At 41.3% G+C, this 22859-nt stretch overlaps 1 protein-coding gene and 2 long non-coding RNA genes across 5 annotated transcripts; all 3 read right to left on the bottom strand.

The window, feature by feature from the left end:
* Positions 1 to 1331: 1331 nt before the first annotated feature.
* Positions 1332 to 4873, bottom strand: LOC140535732 (uncharacterized). The gene is made up of 2 exons (XR_011977550.1): positions 3447 to 4873; positions 1332 to 3295 (listed from the first exon to the last, which is right to left on the bottom strand). It is a non-coding gene; the product is annotated as an uncharacterized lncRNA (long non-coding RNA).
* LOC140535727 (uncharacterized) lies at positions 4874 to 20040 on the bottom strand. 3 transcript variants are annotated; one of them, XM_072657188.1, is made up of 10 exons: positions 18958 to 20040; positions 18220 to 18291; positions 17769 to 17840; positions 14825 to 15874; positions 9967 to 12102; positions 9550 to 9723; positions 8589 to 8762; positions 7469 to 7642; positions 5908 to 5954; positions 4874 to 5561 (listed from the first exon to the last, which is right to left on the bottom strand). In XM_072657188.1, the coding sequence occupies exons 3-10, from the start codon at positions 17816 to 17818 to the stop codon at positions 4954 to 4956; spliced, it is 4413 nt and encodes a 1470-aa protein (XP_072513289.1). In that variant the 5' UTR covers positions 17819 to 17840; positions 18220 to 18291; positions 18958 to 20040; the 3' UTR covers positions 4874 to 4953. The 3 variants fall into 3 exon arrangements, with proteins under 3 accessions (XP_072513289.1, XP_072513288.1, XP_072513290.1); XM_072657187.1 differs by lacking the exons at positions 18220 to 18291; positions 18958 to 20040 and having other exon boundaries at positions 17769 to 17864; XM_072657189.1 differs by lacking the exons at positions 8589 to 8762; positions 18220 to 18291; positions 18958 to 20040 and having other exon boundaries at positions 17769 to 17864.
* LOC140535731 (uncharacterized) lies at positions 6143 to 7457 on the bottom strand. Its single transcript, XR_011977549.1, has 2 exons — positions 6978 to 7457; positions 6143 to 6515 (listed from the first exon to the last, which is right to left on the bottom strand). It is a non-coding gene; the product is annotated as an uncharacterized lncRNA (long non-coding RNA).
* Positions 20041 to 22859: the final 2819 nt, after the last annotated feature.

Genomic DNA, 22859 nt, shown 5'->3' with positions numbered 1-22859 from the left:
TTGATCATACAGATCAGTTCTGACTGAATATTGATCATTTTAAAGCTTTAACTGAATTCTCTTCACATTACTGAGGTAAAATACCTGGTTATGACTAAAACTAGAGAACTGTGTCTTCAGCTGCTAATAGAAATGCTGCTGCTTCTTCTTCTGAGGTAAAAAAACTTTATAAACATGTAAAAATGTTTGATTATTGATCATACAGATCAGTTCTGACTGAATATTGATCATTTTAAAGCTTTAACTGAATTCTCTTCACATTACTGAGGTAAAATACCTGGTTATGACTAAAACTAGAGAACTGTGTCTTCAGCTGCTAATAGAAATGCTGCTGCTTCTTCTTCTGAGGTAAAAAAACTTTATAAACATGTAAAAATGTTTGATTATTGATCATACAGATCAGTTCTGACTGAATATTGATCATTTTAAAGCTGTAACTGAATTCTCTTCACATTACTGAGGTAAAATACCTGGTTATGACTAAAACTAGAGAACTGTGTCTTCAGCTGCTAATAGAAATGCTGCTGCTTCTTCTTCTGAGGTAAAAAAACTTTATAAACATGTAAAAATGTTCAATTTCCTAAATTATTGATCATACAGATCAGTTCTGACTGAATATTGATCATTTTAAAGCTGTAACTGAATTCTCTTCACATTACTGAGGTAAAATACCTGGTTGGGTCTTGTGTGATTGTAGCTAAAACTAGCTAACTAGCTAACTGTGTCTTCAGCTGCTAATAGAAGTGCATTAGCTTTACAGCTCAGATCATCTCTGAACTCGCGCTGCGTATAAACTAGCTCACCTGTTCAGTCAGTAACATGGGGAGCGAGCTAACGTTGGTGTGGAGGACGATCTTAATTATCATTAGAAAACTAGCTAATTAACTAGCTAGCTAACAGCTGTGTGGTAAAGATATCCCACTTTAATGGTTTAAACAGAGAGATCTTCTAACCTTTTCACATTGCTGAGCTTTTTGGAGAAGCTTTTAACACAATATTTATTTTCTAGCCCTGAATGTGCTGAAGGTTCTGCTCTGCACTGGATGCTTAGGTGGAACAGACCAGTTCTCCAGACAAGTTCTGCACCTCCTGATCTGGAACCTGAACTGAGGGCCTGAACATTAACTGAGGGTACGTGAGGAACAGCTTCTGAATTACTAGCATAAACGGGTCCCTGAGTTGGACATCATTAGTAAGTCTCAGGTCTTGACCCTCAGGCCTCAAGTCAAGTCCTGAGCCCTGGTTTAGACTCCAAAAAAAAGTATGTATGTGTTCTTCAGAAAATGTAATGTTTAAGTGATTTAAACACTGAACAAATACACCAACAATGATGGCAGTGATAATATAGAGAATTTAATAATAACATGTTAATGCTATGGTAGCATATTAGAGTATAACAGTGCAAAAACATGACACTGGGTATCATAAAAACATGACTGTTACTAATGATTTATTTTTTTCATATTTAATTAAGCTGCATTGTGTAAAAATCAAACCAACAACCTCCACCATCATGCTCCACGGTCCCCCACCTCCCAGCTCTCGCCTCATTAGTAGATGTTACAACAGTATGGATGCAGTCATCATTTTTCTACGTCCAGAACATCAAAATATCAGGAGAAACCTGAATCATGAGCTTTGTGTCGTGACTCAAAAGTACATGAGTGAAAACATTTTCTGCCCAACTTCAGAAGACTTTTTGACAAGATAATGACCTCAGAACATTTATCTCAGGCTTATTCACAACACCCACTCTGCACTGTAGGGGGCAGCATTCCACCTGTTTTCAAGAGCCCTAGATGATTTTTCTACTGACTGGAGGAATTCTGATGGAATCTGGTCACTGTGTAGCTCTTTATTTTTGATAACTCCTGAAAAATGTATCCTAACATAGTTATCCTGAGAAAACAAGTTAAGATGATTAGATACAGTTACTGTCCTCCTCCCTCTGCTCAGCTACAGCCTAATCCTGCACTGCTGCTGTACTACACACACACCTGCACAGCACACTGCAGTGCTACTGTTTGTGGGAGCAGGTGGTCAGGTGTGGAGTGTATCTGGAGGTGCAGCTGCTTAACTGTGTAAGAGCTCCTTAGCTCTAATTAGCCAATATCTTTAATCAGAGTTTTAAAGACTGTTCTACTCTAATCATTAACTCTTATTAATTATCTAATGTTAAGAGTTGCTCAGAATGTCACATAATAAAATAATAATAATAATAAATGTCATACAGAAAATATAAATTCTATAAAATTCATGGTCAGAACCTGATTATTATGTTTGATGAATGTTTCTGTTAGAACTGTGTGCTGATCCGTCTCCTAACTGAGAGTAGATTCATGGATCATCATCCTGAACTCCATAATCTCCCTCCCTGATTAAGGATTACGGGTTACAGTCCATCAACACTGTTCTTAAGGTCGACTTGAGAGAAGAGTGAGATATACTTATATATATATATATATCACTCTTCTCTCTCACACTCAGAATAAAGAGTAAACCCAGCATAGAGGGGTTCAGTGAACGTGGTGCTGAGTGTGTGTGTAGGTGTGTGTGTGTGTGTGAGTGTGTGTAAGTGTGTGAGTGAGTGTGAGTGAGTGTGTGTGAGTGTGTGTGTGAGTGTGTGTGTGTGTGTGTATCAGAGGAGACTCTGTAGAAGGACACAGTGCCGGCCGGACAGTCCACATACACTCCTACCCTCCTGCAGCCGGAGGGAGGAGGAGGGAGATCAGTGTAGAATAGACAGCGAGTGGGCGGAGCCACTGTCAGTCATTCACTAGTTCCAGCCAATGAAATCACAAATAACTGCTGGCATATTTGCATATTGATGAGGCTGAACGACTTCCCACCCAGCTGCGCAGACTCTGCTGTTTTCAGACCGGCTCCTCTCTGAACACCCCTGCACTGTGGAAGCTCTGCTTCACCAGAAGGAGGAACACCAGCATCCACAGCTGCTCTGGACTGAGCTGATCTGAACAGGGTTAGAAGATTAACATCATCCCCACCTTCAGCTTCCTGTCCTTGTGGTGGTCCATTACCACTTCCTGTCCATTAGCCGGACTCAACAACAGCGGTCATGTCCTCTCCAGATTATGTCCTGAGCTGAAGATCACTGCAGGAGTTCTCCCTCATCGTCAGATCAGAAGACTAATGAAGCTGATCAGATTTATTGGAAGGTCGGTGTGCATCAGGACCTGTGAGAGATGTGGGTCAGTCTGCTGTCCTGCTGATGTCTTCTAAACAGATGTCCCAAATCCCCACCACCACCACCACTGTCCTCCACAGGCCTAAAAGCCTAAAGGCCAAAACAGCAGAACTGTGACGTTAGTATCGCCCTCTGAAAGGGGCTGGAGACGTGTCCTCAGGTTCTTCTAGAAGTTTCCCTCCTCTAATCTCACACGCTTAATCATGAGCATTTAGAAAATAGGCCGAAACATTAGAACCACCTGCAGAGCTGCTGCTGGTCCTCCACGTGCCACCAAAACAGCTTCCTCTGAAAGACCTCTGAAGGTGGAATCTGCAGGTATCTGGAACCAAGACACTGAAGAAGACTGGCTGATGTTTGTTTATTTGTTTATTTATTTATTTTTACATGATCAATTTAAGATTTTCAAGGTTAAATGAAGGTTATTGGATAAAATACAAAAGTACTAAATATTTAATAATTCAATATCTTAAAGACTGTAAAGCCACTGTATCCATTCTAAAGCACATGAGCATTTTCAGGAACTTCTAATACTGGTTAAAAGAGTTAATACCTGCATGGAAGAGCTGGAGTAACAGATGACTGTATCATTATTAATAAATACAAATATTCATTTCTCATTAAAAGAGAGAGAGAGACACTGCTCAGCCTCCCGCTGGCACATCCCAGCAGACCCTGCAGGTCCTGTAAGTTGGGAGGAGGGGCATCCATCGCCTCAGTGAGCCTTGAGCTCCCATCACACTGACTTGCTGGCTCACCGGTTGTCCTTCCTTGGAGCATTATTGGTAGGTACTGACCACTGTATACCAGGAACACTCCACAAGACCTGATGCCTGATGTTTTGGAGATGTTCTGACCCAGTCGTCTATCTAGAACATCACAGCTTGGTTCTTGTCAAAGCGTCTCAGATTCTTACGCTGGTCCATTTTTCCTGGAGCACTGAATTACGGATGTAGGGGCATGTCCAGACTCTGGGAAGGGCTTGTTGATCAGAAGGTCCTCACATCTCAGTGATGATGGTGAGGACGAGGGTCTGTGTTTGAAGGAGGTTCACTGTTTTCCAGCAGAGTTTAGGATCAGAACCTCAGAGTTGAAACTGCTCGTTACAGTAATTAGCTGTGTGCTGAGGAACTGCTGGAGTAGCCTTGTTTCAAACCTGCTGAGAAACAAGCTGGTCTGAAAAGGACCTGGATGAACAAGCAGCACGTTTCCTGCTGTAGCTGTGAGGCTAAATCCTGAGAGAACCAAGAGGCTATTTCAGGGGTTTTTAATGCACAGGTTCTTGATGGGAGTCTGCTGGGTTCTGATAAACAAGCTCCTGGCTTTATTTACAGCAGGGACCAAAACTAACTCTGTGCCCTTCGACTTCGGCCAAATCCCACAAAAACGCCTGATCATGAAAGGGTTTCTAATCATTTCAGATCCTGCAGGTTGTGGACTGGAGTGGTTCCTGCGTTCACAAGCCGTGGTCACTCCAGAATACACCAGAGTGGGAGATACTGGGAGAGATACTGGGAGAGACCCACATCGATCAGAGGAACCTAAACTACTGTAATAACAATGTTACCAAGACAAGGGGAAAAGGGGTCTCAGCTAACTCCTAAAGAAAGCCCAGTCTTCATGAAGGGAGGGAAGGGAAGCAGCCCTCACTCTGACCCCCCCCCCCCCCCCCCCCCAAAACTGTACATGGGGGAAGTGTTTGAGGGCTTGATCAGTGCTTTACACACACACACACACACACAGTTATTCTATATCACACACACTGAGGAATCAGAATAAAGAGTAATCCCAGCATAGAGGGGTTCAGTGAACGTGGTGCTGAGTGTGTGTAAGTGTGTGAGTGTGTGTGAGTGTGTGAGTGTGTGTGAGTGTGTGAGTGTGTGTGAGTGTGTGAGTGTGTGTGAGTGTGTGTGTGTAAGTGTATCAGAGGAGACTCTGTAGAAGGACACAGTGCCGGCCGGACAGTCCACATACACTCCTACCCTCCTGCAGCCGGAGGGAGGAGTAGAGAGATCAGTGCTGTTATAATGGTGATAAACAGTGTAACTGTTATCAGAGCAGTTCAGACTCCAGGACTTCTCGTTCAGTCCAAATCCACAGTCTGAACCTCCTCCTTTCCTGCTGATGCTTTTATAAGTCAGAGCTACATCAGCTCCTCTCCCGCTCCACTCAGCCTCCCAGTAACAGCGTCCAGTCAGACTCTCTCTACTCATCACCTGCTGCCTCCACCCATCAAACCTCTCTGGATGATCAGGATACGACTGCAGCTCCTCTCCACTCACCACCTTCCTGTTCCCCTCACTCAGAGAGAGACGTCTGTCAGCTGTGTTTGGGTCCAGTGTGAGATCACAGGCCCCTGAACACAAGAAGAGACATTAGTGTGTGTGTGTGTGCGTGTGTGTGTGTGTGTGTGTGTGTGGTGAATGAGAGAGAGGCAGAGATACTCTGTGTGTGTGTGTGTGTGTGTGTGTGTGGGGTGTATAAGAGAGAGGCAGAGATACTGTGTGTGTGTGTGTGTGTGTGTGTGTGAAGGACAGAGAGATAGATACACAGTGTAAGAGAGACATGGTGTGTATGTGAGAGAGACACAGAACGTGTGTGTGTGAGAGAGAGTGAAAGATACAGTGTGTGTGTGTGTGTGTGTGTGTGTATGTGTATGTGTGTGTGTGTGAGTGTGTGTGTGTGTGTGTGTGTGAACTTACATTTCTTCAGTCCTGGTTTGATTCTGATCTTTCCTCCATGTTCCACTCTAAACACACACACACACACACACACACACACACGCACACACACACAGCAGTGGACTGTTACAGTACATCACGGTTTCACAGCACCACAGGTTTAACCTGCTGCACCAGACAGAACCGGTACTGACCCGAGAGAAGACACACACTGTAATTGTACACTAGATGGTGCCCCACACACACACACACACACACACACACACACACACACACACACACACACACACACACACACACACACCAGACCTAACCCTGTTTAACCCGTTACCGTGGTTATTTTTGCTTGGTGATTGAACCAAGTGATTATAACCCACCTGTATCCACTTTCACTCCCTGCACTGTTCTTTATAACCCACCTGTATCCACCTTCACTCCCTGTACTGTTCTTTATAACCCACCTGTATCCACTTTCACCTTTAATACTGTTCTTTATAACCCACCTGTATCCACTTTCACCTCTAATACTGTTCTTTATAACCCACCTGTATCCACTTTCACCTTTAATACTGTTCTTTATAACCCACCTGTATCCACTTTCACTCTCTGTACTGTTCTTTATAACCCACCTGTATCCACTTTCACTCCCTGTACTGTTCTTTATAACCCACCTGTATCCACTTTCACTCCCTGTACTGTTCTTTATAACCCACCTGTATCCACTTTCTCTCCTTGTACTGTTCTTTATAACCCACCTGTATCCACTTTCACTCCCTGTACTGTTCTTTATAACCCACCTGTATCCACTTTCACTCCCTGTACTGTTCTTTATAACCCACCTGTATCCACTTTCACTCCCTGTACTGTTCTTTATAACCCACCTGTATCCACTTTCACTCCCTGTACTGTTCTTTATAACCCACCTGTATCCACTTTCTCTCCTTGTACTGTTCTTTATAACCCACCTGTATCCAATTTCACTCCCTGTACTGTTCTTTATAACCCACCTGTATCCACTTTCTCTCCTTGTACTGTTCTTTATAACCCACCTGTTTTCGCTTTCACTCCCTGTACTGTTCTTTATAACCCACCTGTATTTGTTGTGTATATAGCTGTAATCCTCAGTGTGAACACATCAGTATAAAGTTCAGTAATATTCAGACATTTAGGATCTTGTTCTGATCTGTTTTCTCCTTTGGGGCCCAAATTTCACAAAGATCGTAGTTAAATGGCATCACATGAATCAATTTCTCCACCATTTAGGGTGATGGTAATGCTATGAATGTGTAAAACCATTGTAATTGTTCACTTTCACATTTAGCTACACCATACACCACTGCACTGACCATTACGTTATAATTCATGCTGTTCATTCAGTTTTGTATAAATTGGTGGTGGAACAAAACCTTTCTATACATTTAAATATTGTAAATATGTCCACTGAACCTGCCCCAGGCTTTAATAACTACCAGTAATCCTTCATTTCTGATTGTTTGTGGAAAATCCAGAATTTCTCTCTAAAACACACACACACTCACACACACACACACACACACACTCCTCTAAACACAGCGGTCCGTACCTGAGTGTCTCCAGTGTGCAGTGTGGATCCTCCAGTCTAGCTGAGAGCAGCTTCTCTCCTGACTCTCCTGGGTGGTTGTAGGTCAGATCCAGTTCTTTCAGGTGAGAGGGGTTTGACCTCAGAGCTGCAGCCAGAGAGGAACAGCCTTCCTCTGTGACCATACAGCCAGACAATCTGCAGAGAGAGAGAAAGTTAATGTTTGATGTGTCTGAGTATTCTCTCACTCTCGTCTTCTTCTCACTGAGTCTGTTTAACATCAACGATCCACAATGTCCAGAATCAGAGTCGTCCCACAGAGACGTCAGAAGTCTCACTCCACTGACTGCAGTTCCCTGCCTGGCCACCAGAGCTCTGTCTCACTGTAAAATTGACTTGTCTGGGCAACCTATCTAACTCCCACACCTGCATGCAGTCAGCCCCCTCCTCAGCCACTCGCCTGAAACTCACTCCACACACCAACTCCCTGTGAAGCACTACCCGTTTACCCCGGCCTACTGAGTGCTCTGTTCCCAGTCACCCCAATCCTGAAGATCACCTGTGTCTGCTCTATAGTTCAGTATAGGAGCCCGGGCTTTAGTTCAGGCTAGCTGTGAGGTACTGGTTCCTATTCTGGGACGATACTGATCGTTATTTTCTGACTGTTTATCCTGTGAATGACTTTATATCCTTTATATCTTCAACCTTGTTTGTTGACTTGTTGTCTGTATGTTTTGCCTTGGATTCAGACCTACTGCCTGGTTTTGTGACTACGAGTTTGCCTTTGACCATTTGGACGTGTTCCTTTCCTCCTTTATCATCTTTTGCCCTCCGGAAGCGATCCTGCCTGTTTTATGACTACGAATCTGGACTACGATATTTTAATTAAAGCCTCTTTTTCATTTTCATCCTGCGAGCGTCTGATTCTGGGTGATGTTACACCCTGTCATGGACTGATCTTTGGCCACTGATATTGTGCTCTGCCTTTTTGACTGCATTGTAGTTTTTGCCCTTTTAATAAACCCAGCACATGGATCCATCTCGACTCCTTGAGTCTAAACTGTCACATTTTTTATTTATAAAATTTTACATTTTTAAAACTGTGAATGTAACAGTTTAATATTTATCATTTAGAAACTCTGACCTGAGAATCTGCAGTTTACAGTGTGAACTCTTCAGTCCAGCAGAGAGCAGCTCCACTCCTGAGTCCTGCAGGTCATTGTTACTGAGGTCCAGCTCTTTCAGGGAGGAGTTCTCCAGCTTTAAAACTGATCCCAGAGCTTCACACGTCTTCACTCCAAGCTTACATGAAGATAGTCTGTGAAGAGAGAGAGAACACGTCTGTTACGACCCTGTGTGTGTCCTCTGCTGACTGCTAGTGGAATAATTGGGGTAAACTGGGGCCTGATGGTTTATAAGGGACTTGAGACCAGTAGTGGGGTGCTTGCTCAGACCCAGGGTAGACTCCCAGGAGTGTTGGTAGATCTTGGCTCCCAGGATGAAGCTTGGATTATTGTAATATTGCCCATCTGACCACCATTATTTTAATCTCTCTAGGAGAGTAACAGTTTTCTGTTGCAGAACATGATCCCCTTAGATGACCTCGGATCACGAGTGGTGACCCTTACGTCCTCTAGATGTCTGACTTTTAAAACTGTCCAATAGCTCTCAATAAAGGAAACTGTATCTACATCTATCCTTGTGTGGTTTTCCCTTTTATATGTTGTGGTCTTCTACTGGCCGGCCAAAACACATCTTACAGTTCATACAAAAGTGAACGTCTGAATGGAAGATCTGTACTGAAGATTTCAGTGTTTCCACTTTTGCTTGTAATGCCATCATTTGATTTAGTTTAGTATTTAGTCATTATGCCAGAATACAGCAGAAAGAGCAGAGTTTTCACTTAGCTGACGCACAACATCAGGTGCAGTAGTGATAAACAACCCAATCAGAACACCTTCAGTCTATTTTAATATTATATGGATGGTTAGAGGAAGAAATACAGAAAATAATAAAAAATACAAGACAGTACTTTAGATTTACAGTTTACTGTTACTCACAAACTCAATTTTACCCCTCAGTAATGAATCCACAGAAACTCTGACCTGAGAATCTGCAGGTTACAGTGTGAACTCTTCAGTCCAGCAGAGAGCAGCTCCACTCCTGAGTCCTGCAGGTCATTGTTACTGAGGTCCAGCTCTTTCAGGGAGGAGTTTTCTGATTGCAGAGCTGAGCAGACAGTTTCACAGTCTTTCATGGTGAGATTACAGTCAGACAGTCTATAAAGAAAGAGTAAACTCAGTTCAGAGTTCAGTTAAAACAGTTTTACAGAGCCTAGTGACGTATTAGCGGTTGTAGTTAGCAACATGTCGCTACTGTAATCGATTAACTCCACTAACATAAATATTATGATTCTACTTTGATTCTACATTTAAATATCCATTATTAAAAGCTTCAGTCTTAAGAAGGAAAGGTTTGATTAATCAGCAAATTCTGCATTTTTAATAAATTCAGATACTCACAGAGCCTTTCTGCACTTGTTCACAGCTGGAAGCAGTTTCATATACGCCGCTCTTGATGTGCTGTATTTCTTCAGGTCCAACTCGTCCAGCACCTCCTCTGAGGTTTGCAGCATGTAGGACAGAGCTACACACTCTGCAGCAGAGAGTTTCTTCTCTGAGCGTTTCTCTGAGTTTAGGAACTCCTGAATCTTCCTGGATAAATGCTGGTCCTTCATTTCAGTCAGACAGAGGAACAGGTTAACAGATCTGTCAGTAGGAAGATCTTTTTTCATTTGCTTTTTGATGTACTGCACTGTTTCACTGATGCTCTCTGAGCTGCTCTCTGTGTGGATCAGGAGGCCCTGTAGGACCTTCTGACTGGACTCCAGTGAGATGCCCAGCAGGAAACGGAGGAAAAGATCCAGGTGTCCGTTCTGACTCTCCAAAGCTTTACACACTGCCCCCTTCAGGAGCTCATGCAGTGGATCATTTTCAAGCCATCTTCTGATCCATGAATTAAAAACACTCCGGTATCTGTTCTCACTCTCAGAGGCTTTATGCACTGCCCCCATCAGGAGCTCATGGAGTGAAAGACTTTCAGGCCATCTTCTGTTCTGTGGATTAAAAACCCTCAGGTGTCCGTTCTGACTCTCTGAGGCTTCAGACACTTCCCAGTTCAGGAGCTCATGCAGTGGATCATTTTCAGGCCATCTTCTGTTCTGTGGATTAAAAACCCTCAGTACCTTCATGTTTTTGCTCAAGTAGCAGTGAAACACATAGAAAGCAGCCAGGAACTCCTGAAAGCTCAGATGGACAAAGCTGTAGACCTTCCTCTGATGAAGCACACACTCCTCCCTAAAGATCTCAGTGCAGATCCCAGAGTACACCGAGGCATCAGTGACATCAATACCGCTCTCTCTCAGGTCCTCTTCATAGAACATCACATTGCCCTTCATCAGCTGTTTGAAAGCCAGTTCAGCCAGTTTCAGAAGCATGGTTCTGTTGGATCTCAGCAGTTCCACTGGATCCCTATCAGAGTTCTCCTCATACTTCTCCTTCTTCATGTTGATCTGAGTGATCAGGAAGTGGGAGTACATCTCAGTCAGAGTTTTAGGGATTTCTGTGTTACTCTGTCTCATGATTCTCTGAAGAACAGTGGCTGAGATCCAGCAGAAGACGGGAATGTGGCACATGATGTGGAGGCTCCTCGCTGTCTTGATGTGGGAGATGATGTTCTGGGCTTGGTCTTGGTCTCTGATCCTCTTCCTGAAGTACTCCTCCTTCTGTGGGTCATTAAACCCCTGGATTTCTGTCACACGGCTGATGTACTGAGGAGGGATCTGATTGGCTGCTGCTGGTCGGGAGGTGATCCAGACGTGAGCAGAGGGCAGCAGCTGTCCTTTAATCAGGTCTGTCATCAACACCCCAACGGATGATGTCATGGTGATGTCAGACACTTTCTCACACTGTGAAAAGTTCAGTGGAATTCTGCTTTCATCCAGTCCATCAAAGATGAACACGACTTTGCACTGGTCATAGATCTTACAGTCCAGATCTCTGAGCTCAGGATGGAAGGCACAGAGAAGTCCATGAAGACTGTATTGATGGTCTTTGATCAGGTTCAGCTCTCGGAATGGAAGCACAAACATGAAATCTACATCCTGATTGGCTTCTCCTTCAGCCCAGTCCAGAATGAACTTCTGCACAGAGACAGTTTTCCCAATGCCGGCAATTCCTTTAGTCAGCACAGTTCGGATCTCTTCTGGTCCTTTAGCTTCTTTCCTCTGGTTTTGTCTGAGACCATCAACCATCACCGCTCCTTTAGGATCTTCTGCAGGTTTAAAGATCTCTGAGCAGTTGATCGGAGTGTCTTCTGAGTATTTGCTGGGTGTTTTCTCCATCTGTAGAACCTCATGTTCTTCATTCACTCCTTCAGTCTCTCCCTCTATGATGTAGAGCTGTGTGTAAATCCTGTTCAGGAGGGTTCGATTCTCTTCTGCTTTGATTCCCTCAAATAAGCTCTCGTACCTGTTCTTCATGCTGGCTCTGTGTCTCTGTGAGACTCTCTGCAGAACATCATCCACTGGTTGGTGGGAATCCTGCTTCATGGACTCCTCCACGTGTGGACGGAGAGCTGAACGGGTTTTGAACCACTTTCTGCAACAGGGACAGACAAAGTCTCCTGACAGAGCAGTTCTGGTCCACAAATGAACAAACACTACATTAACTGATTAAGACTGTGTAGATAACGTTAATACGCAGCTCAGTTCAGACTCCTAAACTGGGCTTCACTTGTGTTGCTTGACCAGAAACCCAGATTACCACGGTAGTTTAGCTACAGCGTGAGCTGGGGTGTGATTACCTGCGTAGTAGTGCTGGACTAACCCGCTAGTTGACGTTGTCATTGTGCTAGCTGAGTTGAACCGACATGCTAACACAAGGAGACCCAACTTCAGCTAACCTAAGATTACCCATTCTCTCTGCAGCACATATACATGTGTTGTGGTAAAATTCTGGTATTGTGCCATTGCTACAGTGCATCCGGAAAGTATTCACAGCGCTTCACTTTTTCCACATTTTGTTAGGTTACAGCCTTATTCCAAATTGTATTAAATTAATCTCTTTCCTCAAAATTCTACACAAAATACCCCATTATGACCATGTGAAAAAAGTTTTCTTGAGAGTTCTGAAAATATACTAAAAATAAAAAACTAAGAAATCACATTTACATAAGTATTCACAGCCTTCGCCATGAAGCTCAAAATTGAGCTCAGGTGCATCCTGTTTCCACTGATCATCCTTGAGATGTTTCTACAGCTTAAATGGAGTCCCCCTGTAGTAAATCCAGTTGATTGGACATGATTTGGAAAGGCACACACCTGTCTATATAAGGTCCCACAGTTGACTGCATGTCAGAGCGCAAACACCAAGCATGAAGTCAAAGGAATTGTCTGTAGACCTCCGAGACAAAATAGTCTCGAGGCACAAATCTGGGGAAGGATACAGAAAAATTTCTGCTGCTTTGAAGGTCCCAATGAGCACAGTGGCCTCCATCATCCGTAAATGGAAGAAGTTTGGAACCACCAGGACTCTTCCTAGAGCTGGCCGGCCATCGAAATTGAGCGATCGGGGGAGAAGGGCCTTGGTCAGGGAGGTGACCAAGAACCCGATGGTCACTCTGTCAGAGCTCCAGCGTTCCTCCGTGGAGAGAGGAGAACCTTGCAGAAGGACAACCATCTCTGCAGCAATCCACCAATCAGGCCTGTATGGCAGAGTGGCCAGGCGAAAGCCACTCCTTAGTAAAAGGCACAAGGCAGCCCGTCTGGAATTTGCCAAAAGGCACCTGAAGGACTCTCAGACCATGAGAAACAAAATTCTCTGATCTGATGAGACAAAGATTGAACTCTTTGGTGTGAATGCCAGGCGTCATGTTTGGAGGAAACCAGGCACTGCTCATCACGAGGCCAATACCATCCCTACAGTCAAGCATGGTGGTGGCAGCATCATGCTATGGGGATGTTTTTCAGCAGCAGGAACTGCCAGACTAGTCAGGATAGAGGGAAAGATGAATGCAGCAATGTACAGAGACATCCTGGATGAAAACCTACTCCATAGCGCTCTTGACCTCAGACTGGGGCGACGGTTCATTTTTCAGCAGGACAACGATCCGAAGCACACAGCCAAGATCTCAAAGGAGTGGCTTCAGGACCACTCTGTGAATGTCCTGGAGTGGCCCAGCCAGAGCTTGAACCCGACTTGAATCCGATTGAACATCTCTGGAGAGATCTGAAAATGGCTGTGCACAGACGTCTCCCATCCAACCTGATGGAGCTTCAGAGGTACTGCAAAGAAGAATGGGCAAAACTGCCTAAAGAGAGGTGTGCCAAGCTTGTGGCATCATATTCAAAAAGACTTGAGGCTGTAGTTGCTGCCAAGGGTGGTTCTACAAAGTATTAAGCAAAGGCTGTGAATACTTATGTAAATATGATTTCTTTGTTTTTTAATTTTAATACATTTTCAGAACTCTCAAGAAAACGTTTTTCACATGGTCATAATGGGGTATTTTGTGTAGAATTTTGAGGAAAGAGATTAATTTAATACAATTTGGAATAAGGCTGTAACCTAACAAAATGTGGAAAAAGTGAAGCGCTGTGAATACTTTCCGGATGCACTGTACGTAAGGGTATTTTTTAGACAAAGTAACTTAGACACTTGATCTGTAATCTGATAAGAAGCATTCTCTGAGGGGTATAGCGGGATTGATCATTTGTTCAAATATATAAATAGAGTAAATATAATTAATAATAGTTGTAACCTGCTCCTAAGATTGGTCTGTACTGCACAAAGCCACAGCGGACCTGAAGGAATCAGTTTTTACAATGTTTTACACACATCATAATAAAATAATACCTCTTGTTGGCAGAAGAAACTAAAAGCTAATTAGTTAATTACAGTAAGAGTAATGTCTTCCTCACTCTGGGACAGGCCAATTCTCACCAGATTACAGAGAGACAGTGCAGGAGTGAGGATGAACTTTAGTGTAAAAAAAGCATGAATAAACTGAAAAAGGTAATAGTGCTGTTAACTGCAATAGCCTCACCTAATCTCTTCTGCCCTGAGCAATAATTACTTAGATTGACCTATTAAATGATGACTGTAATAATGTAATAATGATAATAAGATGAAGAAGAAGAGTTGAGACAGGTGAGCCTAACAAAGATCAAACTAAAAAAGAAAGCAGAGCGGAGTACTTCACCAATACAACCATCCGACACAAACACAAACACACACACACACAGAACATAAAGAATGCTCTCTCTTGCCAGTTCCAGTAGGTAAGAACTTAAATCAGTCTAATTATGGTTATACTGTGTCTCACCTTGGATTAACAAAAATCCTACTGTTCCTGAAGTCAGGAGGGTTGAACATCGATCTGTGACTCTTCATGGACACACAGCTGGGCTCTGGATGTCCTCCTCCGTTACTGAAGTCAGGAGGGTTGAACATCGATCTGTGACTCTTCATGGACACACAGCTGGGCTCTGGATGTCCTCCTCCGTTACTGAAGTCAGGAGGGTTGAACATCGATCTGTGACTCTTCATGGACACACAGCTGGGCTCTGGATGTCCTCCTCCATTACTGAAGTCAGGAGGGTTGAACATCGATCTGTGACTCTTCATGGACACACAGCTGGGCTCTGGATGTCCTCCTCCGTTACTGAAGTCAGGAGGGTTGAACATCGATCTGTGACTCTTCATGGACACACAGCTGGGCTCTGGATGTCCTCCTCCGTTACTGAAGTCAGGAGGGTTGAACATCGATCTGTGACTCTTCATGGACACACAGCTGGGCTCTGGATGTCCTCCTCCGTTACTGAAGTCAGGAGGGTTGAACATCGATCTGTGACTCTTCATGGACACACAGCTGGGCTCTGGATGTCCTCCTCCGTTACTGAAGTCAGGAGGGTTGAACATCGATCTGTGACTCTTCATGGACACACAGCTGGGCTCTGGATGTCCTCCTCCATTACTGAAGTCAGGAGGGTTGAACATCGATCTGTGACTCTTCATGGACACACAGCTGGGCTCTGGATGTCCTCCTCCATTACTGAAGTCAGGAGGGTTGAACATCGATCTGTGACTCTTCATGGACACACAGCTGGGCTCTAGATGTCCTCCTCCGTTACTGAAGACAGGAGGGTTGAACATCGATCTGTGACTCTTCATGGACACACAGCTGGGCTCTAGATGTCTTCCTCCGTTACTGAAGACAGGAGGGTTGAACATCGATCTGTGACTCTTCATGGACACACAGCTGGGCTCTGGATGTCCTCCTCCGTTACTGAAGTCAGGAGGGTTGAACATCGATCTGTGACTCTTCATGGACACACAGCTGGGCTCTGGAGATTCTGCTCTGGATATTTGCAGTCTAGAAACAATATATGGAGACACAATATAAACCTCTTAATGGGCTGAACATAAGATACGATTTTGGTGTGTTTTTAGTATGCAGAATCCACACTTTTTTTCTAAACTGCAGCTCATCTGTATAAAGTTATTTTATATGAATGATTAGAGCAGTAGTGAGATTTATTTGGTATATGAATCGAGAAGCATTTTTATTTCAAATTAAACGCATGTAGATTGGTTACTCTTCACAGAAACACAGTTGAACACTAGAAATTTTGCTGTTTCAATTCTCTAAATATTTAACAGGGAAAAGTAGTCTTTACAAAGTAAAATTCAGATAAAACATTTATTAATATTCGGAACAGTTCTTAATTCACTGCAGTGAATTGCACACACACACACCTTCGGTAATGGGTTTGTCCCCCATTGCCTGTGTAATTTTCCAATGGCCAATCATAGCAATAGTCACCCCTTATGGACACACAACTAGACACTAGAGAGAGAGGCATCTCTGGGTTTCCATCCTAATCTCATCACACAAAATATCTCCGTATGGCTAAACCCAACTGTAAATGTCCCATTAAGAAGACAAACAGATCTAATTTCCCACACTTGTAACCTGTGTAAATATTGTAAATGTTTAAAATGTATCTTTCACTCCCCAAGTTACAGCTCATATATGGAAACAACTGTGCAGAAATCATTACTGATCATTTCTGAAACACATTGCTGCATTTTTTAAAAACAAGATTAAGAAAAAAATGTGCATACACACAGTCAGCTGATAAACTCACATATCTAAAAGCACATTCTGACCCTTTGTATTGAGCATCCTAACAAACATCACAATTGCAGTTGGCTTGGCTATGTTGACATTACCAGGCCTTTGAATTTGAATTCACAAAATATTATTTTGAAATATTTATGCTGGGTAAATCAAATCCCCCACATGCCAAGAACCTCAGGAATAGCGAAGAGGGTGGTGCACCGTTTCTCTGGGCATCTTTGCTTAAACAAACCTAATCATCAAGAGTCATAAGAAGAAAAACATTCCTACAACCTCATTTCCCAAGCCAATGTGTGAACTATGCTTCAGGACAGAAGCCAGAGGAGATATGCTGAATATGACTTTATGGCCATAATCAGCAAAGATGTGTTCAGAGAGAAAAACTGCATTTAATGAAAAGACAACCCTGCCGTGTGTGAAGCATGGGGATGGATCTACCATACTTTAGGGTTGAGTTATCAGCTTTATAAAAAAATTCTAAGCTTTATAATAAAAAATATCCTAAATTAACAAACAAACAAATAACAGCTATAATACAGGGACTGGTTGTGACGTCACAATACTGACAAACATTAAAACACAAATATAAAAGAAACAGCATGCTATAGATCATGTAAAACAATCTATAATATTCTAATTGAAAAATAACAATAAACAAAATAATAAATGTATGGCTATTTCATATTAAATACCCAATAACATCTAGAGAATCTCTGACGTATGACTTTAACGTGAGAACAAAAGGCTTAATAAAGTCTTCATACGTTCATAAATATTCTCTGTAGGGTTTCCATTGCCACTACCAATGTCTCCCCTTTAAAGGAGTGTCCAATCCAATATGTACCCTAGGTAGTGTACAAATAATAGGTGTAACAGGATGCTCAAGGATGACAAAAATATATATAGCCTTCTATGTTTTAACACAAATTTTTTTTTTTTTTTTTTTTTTACACTGACAAACAATTTAACTCAGTTTTATTTATGAAACCTGTTTAACAGCACACACCATCACAGAACAGCTTTAGAGAGGAAATAAAACAAAGAGCCAAGATTAAACCAACATTAATTAGTGGAAATCACATTTTCTCTCTCTAATAAAAATATAATATAGACTATAATAACTCACTTCAGCACAGGAGGTCTTCCTCCGCAGCTGGAAAGGAGCTTTGTAGGCATGTTTCTCTTTATACACACGCAGCTGTAGACAATAGCAGATACTTTCCTGTTAACAGTTCATCCATAAAAATACATTAGGCAATAAAAACAGCATGATCAAATAAAAAACAAAAACCTCTGATATCAAAATAATTAAAGTGTTGTATGATTTGGTCACTCATGCAATTAAAATAGGATATTAAAGAGCACCTGTGGTATGAACACAACTATCTACCCAACTCTGACCGACCTTACATTAAACAGTAATGTGCTTTAAATTCAGACTAACTGCCCAACTGTGATCAATAACTATCTCGTTAGTTCAGAACTTAGCAACTGACTTCATTCAGCTAATGACTGGGTTCTGAAATTGCTGCTATCACCCCTAATGAGAGCAAAGTGTTGAGTAAGTATTTCCTTACCTTACACAGTAATCAAATACATGTGACAAACAAGCTCAATGATGGAGGTGCTTCAGCTGGACATCAGAGATGCTGGTATGTGTGAACAGATGAGACATTAAAATATGAATAGAGATCTAAAAACATTATTAGAATAATAATATTACTGAACGATGTGAAACTGAATAAATAATAAAGAAAAACAAGAAATAATGAAACACTGTTATATGATTCAGTAATACTGGTAATTGAGTTAGAATATTACAAATGATCATAATTACTGTTGTTATTATTATTAAACATAAGGAACCAGGATTAAGAAACACTTCTCTAAAGAACCGTTTGCTCCCCCTGCTGGTCAAACAGCGCCCCTGTACCTCAACACGCTTATAAAAACAGAAGTTTGAGGTCTGCTTGCGCCCCTGCTGGTCTGTACTGGTCACAACAGCAGTTTATATCGACGCAATTCTGAGAAACATCACACTAAACAGCGAACTTCAGGACTGTGATCATTAAATATGAGTCTATGATCATATTTCAGCTTCAGTTTCCAGCATTACTGCACATTTACACCTGTTTACACAAACACCCTGTTCTCCAGGCCCGTCTCAGACCTCCATTTTGGAGACTTCCTCTTCAGGTGTAATCCGACCCTGATCTGAGCTGAAAGAAGGGTTCTGCATGTGAGGAACCCTTAGAACCTGTTCTACCTTTCAGCTACAGGTGGATGTTCTACATTCTCCTTAGTTCTGAACTTACCGAGTGAATCCAGACGCTGCAGGAGCTTCTCTCCTTCTCTAATGGAGGAGGACGATCTTACTTTCGGTTTCTCCTCCCTGCCTCACTTATTCCTCTTCTACCAGTTTGCTCCACCTCTTTATTTTCGAGTAAAAATTAATAATTTATTTTCAAGTCTCCTAACACTACATTGGCCCACCTATATAATAAGAACAACCTTGTAAGTTGCTCTGGATAAGAGCGTCAGCTAAACGCCATAAATGTGATGTAAATGTATTACTAGAATAACCTTTCTTCTTCTGCTTTCCAAAGGAAATACTGTCCCTTTAAACCCAAACACACAAATCACACACTTTAATGAAACCGTTGAAGAACAGATTAAGATTAAACTTATTATTAGGGATGAATATACTGAATATGACTAAAAACACAAACAATATTTCCTACCTTTATATCTACGTCCTCTGGTTCAGCTGGTTCAGCTCAAGGATATATTCAAAACAACGCACTGACTTCCTGTAAAACCAGTTGCCCATATCTGCTAGAACAGAAAACCAACCCTGACAACTTTCTGTTTGGTCTGTTTGGTTAAATATATGTTTTAGCTTGGCTTTGTAGATACTGTTCACCTGGATACTGTTGTCTTATAAATTATTGTATCTCTTTAAACCCTCTGATAAATCCACTTTTACTGTTTTCACTTTTAACACACTGTGTACCTGGCAGTTGTTCTTTACATTGGGTCTAAATTGTAATTTTCTTTTTTCTGCTCAAATACGTTCAGATTAAGCTTAGTTTAGATTTCAGACGTGAGAAAAAGATGTCTTGCTGACGTCTCAAACACTCACAACTACTCCCCCCTGCACAGGCACATACTTTCCCAAAAAAAGCTAAGAACACCATGTAAACATTAGATCTGGAAAGCGAGAGAAGCGTCAAGTTCTCCTTGACAGAGTAAAAACACACTCCATCTCCATCTGGTGCCCTTGAGATGTAACTACATTTTATATACCTGATCTCTCACATGCTTTATGATGTGCGCTTACAACAACAAGCTAAACCATTATGAACACCTGCCTAATATGCTGATATGTTGGTCTTTCACACCAAAACAGCTCCCTCTACAACACCTCTGCAGCATCTGGAACATTCACCAGGACTGGCTGACTGACTACATGTGGGGTACGGGGGAGAAGCTGCTCGTTTGTTAATTTATTCATGTATTTTTTGTCAAACCATTGCTTTATATTATCACTTTAAGATATAAATAGACAATCACATGTTAAAAAGGTCCTTCATGGCGTTGACAAAGGTCCATGGGAAAACAAAATCCACTGTAAATCACATGATGGTATTCAGAGCCATAAATACACTTTATGTCCAAATGTTTGTGGACACCCCCCCTTCTAATGAATGAACTTGGCTACTGTACCAGTTGCTGACACAGATGTGCAAATGCAAACACAGACACATAGCTTGTATAATCTGTAAAAGTATTGCCAGTAGAATAGGATTATCCACTTGTCAGTGGTTTAAAAGTTATGGCAGCGAGGTAGCGAGTGTTTAGTAACGCATTAGGCCACATTAGGTCAAACCAAGCCCAACATGGATATTTGGAACTTGTAGGACTTTGAAGAAACTGTGAATTGGAGGATGTGCCGTTTCGGTAACAACCATATAAACTTTACTGCGTCAGTTAAAAAATATACATACATGTTCTGCATTTTGCTCTTAAGAGACTGAAAAGACGCCTTATGTCTTTATAGAGAACTGAGGAATGAATAGATGAAGACTGTCAATGATTGTCAATGAGTTCAGCTGGTCTTCTGAAGCCACACTGCAAACCTGTGGTAGAAGAACAGTTTTTGAAACCCTGATTTATAAGAGGACATCAGTTTAAACACTATTACATCTGAATTTACCAGAAGAATGGTGTTTGATTTTTAGAGGCAAAGAGGTGTTCCCAGCAGAAAGGTCTGAAGGGGAAGTTAATACTGTTCCACCATAGACTCCCTATTATGTAAGCTAAGGGACACATACTATACATACCCAAACTAATATATATACTATATATATATATATATACCCATACTAATATATATACTATATATATATATATATACCCATACTAATACACATAGCTAGCTTACAAGCTGTAAAACTACCCAGCAAATAAGCTAGATCCACAATCTGTTGGCATTCAGTGAAACTGGACTCTCCTCCTGAGGTAAAATTCCAGGCTAATGTATTTTACTGAGGTAAAATATCTGAACAAGCCAGTCAGCAGTGAGGGGGATGGCGAGAATGGCTTTTCTATGACAAAATAAATCAATTTTAGTCACATAAATAAAGGCTAATTAGCTAGCTACTCGCCTTAAGTAATTAGCTGACCCTTAACTCGACCTTCAGCGCTATTGCTTTCATTTGGACTAGTTTAGGCTGCGTTCCCTCATATTATTTATTATTAATATTCATTAATATTTACCTATACATTGTTAGGCGAAGCTAACTCGCTGCTAGCCCAGTTAGCTGCTGTCGACCGTTAAATCCGTTAGCGACTTCACGAGCGCGGCCAGTTTGAATCTGACAGGAGAGCGGCCTCGCGCCGGCTCACAGCGCCCGCGTTTCCCGCCCTTTCAGCCTAAATATCCACAGCTCGGAAAGTCATAACTTTATTTTTAATAGTTTTATGATTTTAAGATTTTAAGACTTTCTCATTTTAAATATGATTTTACTACTAATATCAACATCGGTGAAGCTATTCCGACATTTTACTAATACAACGTCTACAAGACAAGATACAAGACACTAGTAATAATTCTAGTTTTATATTTTATTGTAAATGTTGTTTAATTGTTAATATTCGTGCATATTAATATTGTTTCACTAGTACTTGTAGATACTGCGCATGTCTGTGGCAAGCTGTTTTAATCTAAACGCCACTTATATTAGTAAAAATTAATTTTACTATTTTTTATTTTTGAAAATCTAATTTTAGTATAATATTTCACCATAATTTTAAATTTCTGCTATCTAAATTTCATTATCTGTACTGGTGAAGCCAGTCTGACATTCCCTAATTTACATTACATTTGACTAAAACTACTGCAAAAAGTGAGTTACAGACATTAGTACTAATTCAAGTTTCATATTTAATTATTAATATTATTTCATAATATATAAAGTTAATATGTGTGCATATTAATATGATTTTACTAGTATTTGTAGATACTGTGCCTAAAACTTTATTGTAGAGATCTGAATCTGCATATATCTATGGCAAGCCATTTTAGCCTAAATACCACCAAGTTATAACTTAGTCATAAACTCAAATTCAAGATTAAAAATATATTTTTTTACTCGTATAATTCTAATTTTAGGTATGCTTTTGTATTATTAATATCTACATCGGTGAAGCCATTCTGGCATTATATTATATTAAATAATTCACATTTACTAATAAAAAAGTAAGTTAAAGACATTAGTAATCATTTAAGTTATAGACTTTATTGTAAATATTATTTAATTGTTAACATTCGTTCATATTTGCATTATTTTCACTAGTAATTGTAGAAACTGTGCCTAAAACTATATTGTAGAAATCTATGGCAAACTGTTTTAGCCTAAATACCACCAGCGATACTCACATAGAATCTCATCCTCTATAAGTACAATTTTACTGGTAAAAGACTCTATTGAACTGTATCTACAGTCATTTCTACAACTGTAATTCTATACAGCTGTACTGTAAACTCTGAGCCCTGTTGGGCCTTGCGTAGAGAGCATGGCTGTAGTATGGCTGACCCTGCACTCTGATATGCCAAGATAACTATTTTGCCATACTGTGCAATTATAATGACAATACGTTTGTGAATTTATATATATATTAATTAATTAATTAATTAATATATATATAAATTAAA

The sequence above is a fragment of the Salminus brasiliensis genome, chromosome 15, assembly GCF_030463535.1.
Source record: "Salminus brasiliensis chromosome 15, fSalBra1.hap2, whole genome shotgun sequence".
In the NCBI taxonomy this organism is placed as follows: domain Eukaryota; kingdom Metazoa; phylum Chordata; class Actinopteri; order Characiformes; family Bryconidae; genus Salminus; species Salminus brasiliensis.
Note: the sequence above shows the minus strand (reverse complement) of the source record. Positions and strands in the feature narration are given on the sequence as shown.